This window comes from Manacus vitellinus, unplaced genomic scaffold (genome assembly GCF_001715985.3).
Source record: "Manacus vitellinus isolate BGI_N305 unplaced genomic scaffold, ASM171598v3 scaffold_118_pilon, whole genome shotgun sequence".
Taxonomy (NCBI): Eukaryota; Metazoa; Chordata; class Aves; order Passeriformes; family Pipridae; genus Manacus; species Manacus vitellinus.
This window is the reverse complement of record NW_021938885.1, coordinates 13,144-19,190: the sequence shown is the minus strand read 5'-3', so window position 1 is coordinate 19,190 and position 6,047 is coordinate 13,144. Positions and strand designations below refer to the sequence as shown.

The following is a 6,047-nucleotide window of genomic DNA, read 5'->3' as shown; positions in this document are numbered from 1 at the left end:
CCCACACCTCCCCAGCAGCCAGTACCATCTCCCACCCTGGCGGACCCCCACGGCCCTGGTGACCCACTGGCCACCCCCTCGGGCCCTCTCCAGGGACACTGAACCCTTGTTTGCCCAGGGCAGGGCTGACACCGACAGCCAGTGATCCGTGCAGGGGGCAGAGTTCTCCTCCCTGAACTCTCCTTTGTGGTTCACAAATCGATTACAAAGCTCCAAAAATAACACGGATCCTGCCCCGGCCCAACCAATCCACCCTGCCTGGCCACAAAAGGGAAAGTGATCCGGGTGTTTTCCACCCACAGGTCACAAACCAGCGTCCAGCCCCGCTGATCTGGAGCTGAGTGGTGACACGGTGCCTCACCAGGACCCCCAGCTGGGGAAAACTGACTGACACGGGTCCTGCTGCTCCAAGGGCCACCAGGCCACTCCACGACATCCTCCTTCCCTCTGGGAGGAAGTCCCGACCCCTCTCCCTATTTCCCCACGTCCCCTGTCGCCCCCTCCAGCCCTCCCTGCTCTGGCCGAGCCGCCGGGACTCACGTGAAGGCGAAGAAGAGGGTGGTGGCTCCCACTAGGAAGATGGCAGCAGCGGAGACCGGGACGTACTTGCTGGGTTTGAATCTCTTTCCAGAGGCTGCTGGCATGTTGGAGCTGTGGTGGGGGGTCCGCCCCGCAGCATAGCCCAGGCCCCACGGGAGTCAGAGCAGGACGAGAAGGGGAGGGGGACAAGGGCCGACCCCTTCCCGGCCTCCGCGCCCGCTCCCAGGCCAAGCTCCGACCTGGACGGATAATCCGGACAAGTCTCTGGAGCTGGTGGCCCAGGAGAGGAGCCCACCCTACGCCCTGCCCTGCAAGAGCTCGCGGGCGCAGGGGAGGAGGTTTAAAACCATCAAAAATTCAGAGCAGAGCAGCGGGATTTGAGTTTAAAACAGCCGTCGGAGCGGGAACGCCGGGAGCCCTCGTGAGCCTCGCTCTCCGTCAGGAAACAGGCAGCCAAGGTTCCCAGGGGAGGGAATTCCCCAGGCTCGCTCGGCGCTTCCCACCCGGCCAGCACCCCGGGAAGAGCACGGGATCAGCAAACTCCTTGTGAAAAAGCCACTCCGGGAGCCTCAGGGAAGCCACTTCTCCTTTTTAATCCGCCTCCTCTGCGGTGCCGCAGCCCCCGGTGCTGCACGGGAGGAGGGGGTGGTCTCCAAGCAATCTGCCCGGCTTCCTCTCGGCTGCCGTGGCTGCCGTGCCTCCTCCTCCTCCTCCCCTCGCTGGAGGGGTCACGGAAACACTCTCCCTGATTTCACCGGGATCCGGGGCTGGCTGGCGGTGGCCGTTTAATTTTATTTATTTCTCTCTTGTCTGTTAAAGCCGAGGAACAGCTGGTGCAAGGTTGAGCTGTAAATCCTTTCTTTTGAGGGGGGCGGAGGGGAAGGTCTGGCAGACTGTGGGTTTTCCTACTTGCTCCTTTCTCCTGAAGCCCCAGGTCCTTCCACGGGCTCGGTATCCACTCGGTGGTTGGGAACGAACAGGAATGGCATTAAATCCTCTGGGCAGCGACCATTTCCCAGCAGGTGAACTGGGGGGACCTGGAAGGGGGCGTTCAGGGAGCGCCTTTACAACCCCAGCAGACACCCAAGGGTGGCAGTGGTGCTGAGCAGGTCTGTCTCACCCATGGCCCGGGCGGTGCGGGGGAAGATCTCAGTTTGTTCCGAACCGCTTCATTTTTTCCTCCCCTTCCTTCAATAAAATCCTTCTTCATTCATCCATTTGTGGTTTTTTTTTTAAAAAAAAAAAAAAAAAGCTACATAAAAACCATTAAAACTTGAGGTCTGGCACGCCACAGCTCACCTGGAAAAAAAAATAACAGCAGGAATTACTATGGCAAGAGAAGGGACAGAGCCATGTGTGAACACCCAGGGAGAGGCCAGCGAGCTCCCCAGTCCCTACCCCTTCTGTGACCCCCCAAGAAACCACCCTGAGCCCCGAAGGAGTGGAGGGACCCCACAAATTCCCTCCTGCAGCTTCCCCTCAAATCCCAGCACCAGCAAGCGCCGGCTCCCTGAGGTGCAGAGGCTGAGCGGAAGCTCCAGGACTTAACACAGGGGTGGAGATCACAAGAGGAAAAGACATCCAGGAGTCTCATTCCCTTCCCTAGAGGGTAGGAGACAGGAGAGGCCCATGGAAAACACCATTCCCCCAACCGGACATGGCTTTTGCAGCTCTGGATTCATCAAGAACTGTAGTGCCAGGACAGGGGGGAACGGATTTGAACTGCCAGAGGGCAGGGTTAGGTGGGATATTGGGAGGAAATTCTTCCCTGTGAGGGTGCTGAGGCCCTGGCACAGGTTGCCCAGAGAAGCTGTGGCTGCCCCATCCCTGCAAGTGTCTAAGGCCAGGCTGGACGGGGCTTGGAGCAACCTGGGATAGTGGAAGGTGTCCACTAGGAAGTAAGGGGGTGAAACTGGACACCCTTCCAACCCAAACCATCCTGGGATGCCATGGTTCTGTGAAGGACAGCTGGCTTTTCACTGGGCAGCCCCAAGTGCCTGAGGGTGCCCTTGGGAACTTGCCACCCTTGGCTGATGACAGGGACACAGGAGGGAGTGCCACGGACAACAGGAAAACCAAACTGTTCTGGAAAGGGGAGCAGGAGGCCCCTACCTGCCCCAAACCCCCAAACAGCCATGAGCCCATCCCACATCAATCACATCCCACCAGTTCCTGCTTGTCACCCACCCTCCCCTGGCTGCCTCTGCCCAGGTCTGAACAGAGCCCAGTGTCTCCCTGCCTTCCTCCTTCCACCTTTCTCTGCCTCCCCAAGCTTTTCCTTCGGGGTGGACACAGGGAACACTCTGGTTCTGACCAAATGTGGCTGAAGGCCGGGAAAGCTGCGGCCCAACATCAAAAAGGCACATTTAATGACAAGGATGTGTTACAGTGAGCTGGGTCCAGTCCCAGCCACCCCGGCTGACTCACGGTCCGTCCTCCGCAGGACCCGAGCTCAACTTCCCACCCCAAGGTTTCACTGCCCTTGGGATGGGGAGGAAATGCAGGGATGATGCTCTGACCAGCCGGGAATGTGCTGGTTTCACCTGGCAGCAACTCCAGTAACACCAGGGAAAGCTGTTTCCCGTGGCAGGGACAGAGCTCCCTGGAGAGCTGCAGCTTTCCAGCCCTGCTCTGCACCCACTGGGCTTTGGGGAAAGCACCCACCAGCCCCTACACAGGGTTTGGGGAACAGCCCAGCACCCCACAGAGCCCAGCCCTGCGACAGGGGCCGACAGCAATTCCAGGGATGGGCTGTCGCAAGTTCAGGGCCGACAGCACGGCCGATTGCTTTAGCAGGAGCAATTTGCTCCCAGCCCTTTGAACGCTCCGCCATGGAGGCACAGCCACACCTCGGGCTCAAACAGAGCCTGCCAAGCAGAAGGGGGTGTTCCCTGATATTCCTCCCTCCGGAGATCTCCACCCTCCCCTGGCGGCCCTGCTCTGCCTCAGCCCTTCCACCCCAAGATCCAGGTGCTCCAGTGCTTCCCATGGGGGTGATCCCTGCAGAGGTGCCAGAGCCAGCTCCTCGTGGGACAGGCCACCTGAGCTGGGGGAAAGTCCCAAGTGCTGTCATTAGTGACACCCAAGCGAGATCCAATGCAAATGCATCCCTGTTTTGTGCCTGGAATAACTCCACAACTCACCAGGAGGCTGCCGAGCCCACCCCGACTCCCAGAGCCACGACACAGCTCTGGGAATGTCTCCCTGATCCCCACGGTATGGCAAGACCCCCTCAGAGCCCCCCAGCCCTGCCACAGAGGCCAGGGCAGAAGCCCAGCCCAGCGTGCCAGAATCTCTGCTCTGCAGTCCCCAGGGTGCCCAGGAGAAACTCAAGGAAAATCCACCCCGAATTCCCACAGATGACACCAATTCAGGCCACGTTCCCACTGATTCTCTCCCAAACACACATGTTCCTCCCCAGCCACCCCCCTTCCCAGCCCTGCAAGCTGCCCACCTCTGGTCTACCAACCCCTCCTTTCTCTGCACCTTCTCCCCAAGTCCTTTGTCTCTCTGGCCACATTGTCCCCATCCACAAAGGGCACTCACAAAATTCCCTGCTCCAAGGAGTCCCCAGCTCATCTCACTTCCACGTGACATATACGGGCTCCCATTCCTTTCCCTCTGCCACTTCCAGCCCAGCAACTCCTCCTCTCCCGCTCCTCTGGACCTGCCCTGCTCCTTCCTCCCCCAGTGCCTCTGTCACTGCACACTCCCCCTTCCCTCTCCCACAGAAATTCCACCTATTTTTCCCATCCTAGCATTCCCCTTTCAGAGCATTTTCCCAGTCCTGCTCTGCTCAGCCACCTCTGGAGTGCTCATCTCCAGGCTTTCCCTGCACTCATACAGGGGAGCTGCTCCTGTTTCCCTCATCTCCCTTTCTGGGGATTTCCTTTAATTCCCAGTTCCCTCCCTTGGGACGCGTGCAACTGCGACTGCTGCCACCTTCCACTTCTCCGAGCCTGCATCTCCTTTTCTTGGGTCAAGGCCCTGCAAAGTCTCCCTGATTTCCTCCTCTTCCTCCAGCCCCTTGTTCCTCGCTCCTCCTTCCATGCTTCCCACCCTGCTCTGCTCATCTGCTGCAGCCCCTCTCCAGCCCTTCCCGACGCAGCCGTGGTGCTCCGTGGCTCGGCCCTTCTGAGGCCTGAGACAGGACACAAGGGGTGAGGGAATCCGTGTGCCCAGCTCCCAACCTTCCCTCCCTCGTGTCCCTGCAGCTCCTCGCTCTGCTCCTGCCTGGGAAGGAGGAAATACACCCGGGAATTAACCACACCACTGCCCGGGATGGGAGCCCACGGCACGGGGAGGGGAGAGTTCCCTCTCTGTTCCCGGCTCCCAAACCTGCGTCACCCGCTGGGATCCGCAGCTCCCGACCTGCCCCGATCCAGCCGAGTTCCCATGGCGCAGGGCAAACACACAAACAATTCCTTCCACGTGAGGCAACTCCCAGACAGGGCAGATCCAGGGCTGCGCCGGAGACGGGATGTGCTTTACCTGTTCCCACTTTTGTTTTGATCGGCTGCGCCCGGGAGTTCCACGGAGCCATTCCAGAGATCGCCGTGTGCTCAGCCCTGGCACCAGGAGATTCCCTCCTCCCTCTGCAGCTCCTTCTGCTCCCCCCGTCCTTGCACGACCAGCTCTCACCTACCGCTTGACGTTTAAGACTCCAAAATCCATCAGAGAGAATGGAAACGTTCCCAAACCTGCCCCACCGCAGCCCCCCAGCATGAGACTCCCCTGTGGTCCTCGCCCTGTGTGCAAACGGGAGCCCCTGCCCCGTTTTGGGGACACTTTCCTGCTTTCAATTCCAAAGGAGGACGCACAGCAACGTGCGTTTGGACACCGGGGCTTCTGGTGGAACTGCTGCATCCTGCACACCCGCCTCTCTCCCACCCAGGTAGATGTACAGGGGTGTACAAACACAGAAAATGGACCAATATTCCACTGCAGACAGCCAGAAGGCTGGAATCACTCTGCGCTTATCTCCTGCCCGGGGCTTACACCGCTCCCATCCTCCTTCCCTGGCCCATCCCGCTGCTTTACATGGGATTAGCCCCATTTGATGGGCAAGGCAGGAGGAAACAGGTCTTGTCCATCGGGGCCGTGTCCCACCGGGCCCCACAGTGAGCAAATACAGACCCAGGCTCCTGTCACTGTGCCAGGACACACTGGGCACAGCCGCAGGTGGGAGTGTCCCCAAACAGGCCCCTCACAGGGGAGTTCAGGGTCCCTCCTCAGACCTCCCCTAATCACCCCCCTCTCCATCTCCAGCCGGGGCTCATGGCCTCGGGAACCAACGGGAATAAACGTCTGCTAGAGCAGCGCCTGGGCCCGAGGGAAGGAAGGTGATAACTGGATTAAGCCCAGGAAGAGGCTCCAAGATCAACTCTCCTTGCTCCGATCGAGACAAGGCCCTGGTGGCACTTCACGCCGCCCAAACCCACCCTGGTACAGAGAATCCTGCCTGCCGAGTGCCCAGACCCAGCTCTGTGCCGGGGCGGGAGCCGGCA

General features: G+C 59.9%; 2 protein-coding genes across 2 annotated transcripts in view; both read right to left on the bottom strand.

Annotated features, from left to right (window-relative positions):
- The window catches only part of TMX2 (thioredoxin related transmembrane protein 2), an 18,448-nt gene extending 17,804 nt beyond the window's left edge, over positions 1-644 (bottom strand). The window contains exon 1 of the mRNA XM_029965720.1: positions 541-644. Coding sequence (XP_029821580.1) covers positions 541-644 — 104 coding nt within the window. The remainder of the gene's footprint in view (positions 1-540) is intronic.
- Positions 645-5,850: 5,206 nt separating this feature from the next.
- The window catches only part of CLP1 (cleavage and polyadenylation factor I subunit 1), a 3,640-nt gene continuing 3,443 nt past the window's right edge, over positions 5,851-6,047 (bottom strand). The window contains exon 2 of the mRNA XM_029965719.1: positions 5,851-5,862. Within this exon, the coding sequence (XP_029821579.1) occupies positions 5,851-5,862 (12 nt within the window). The remainder of the gene's footprint in view (positions 5,863-6,047) is intronic.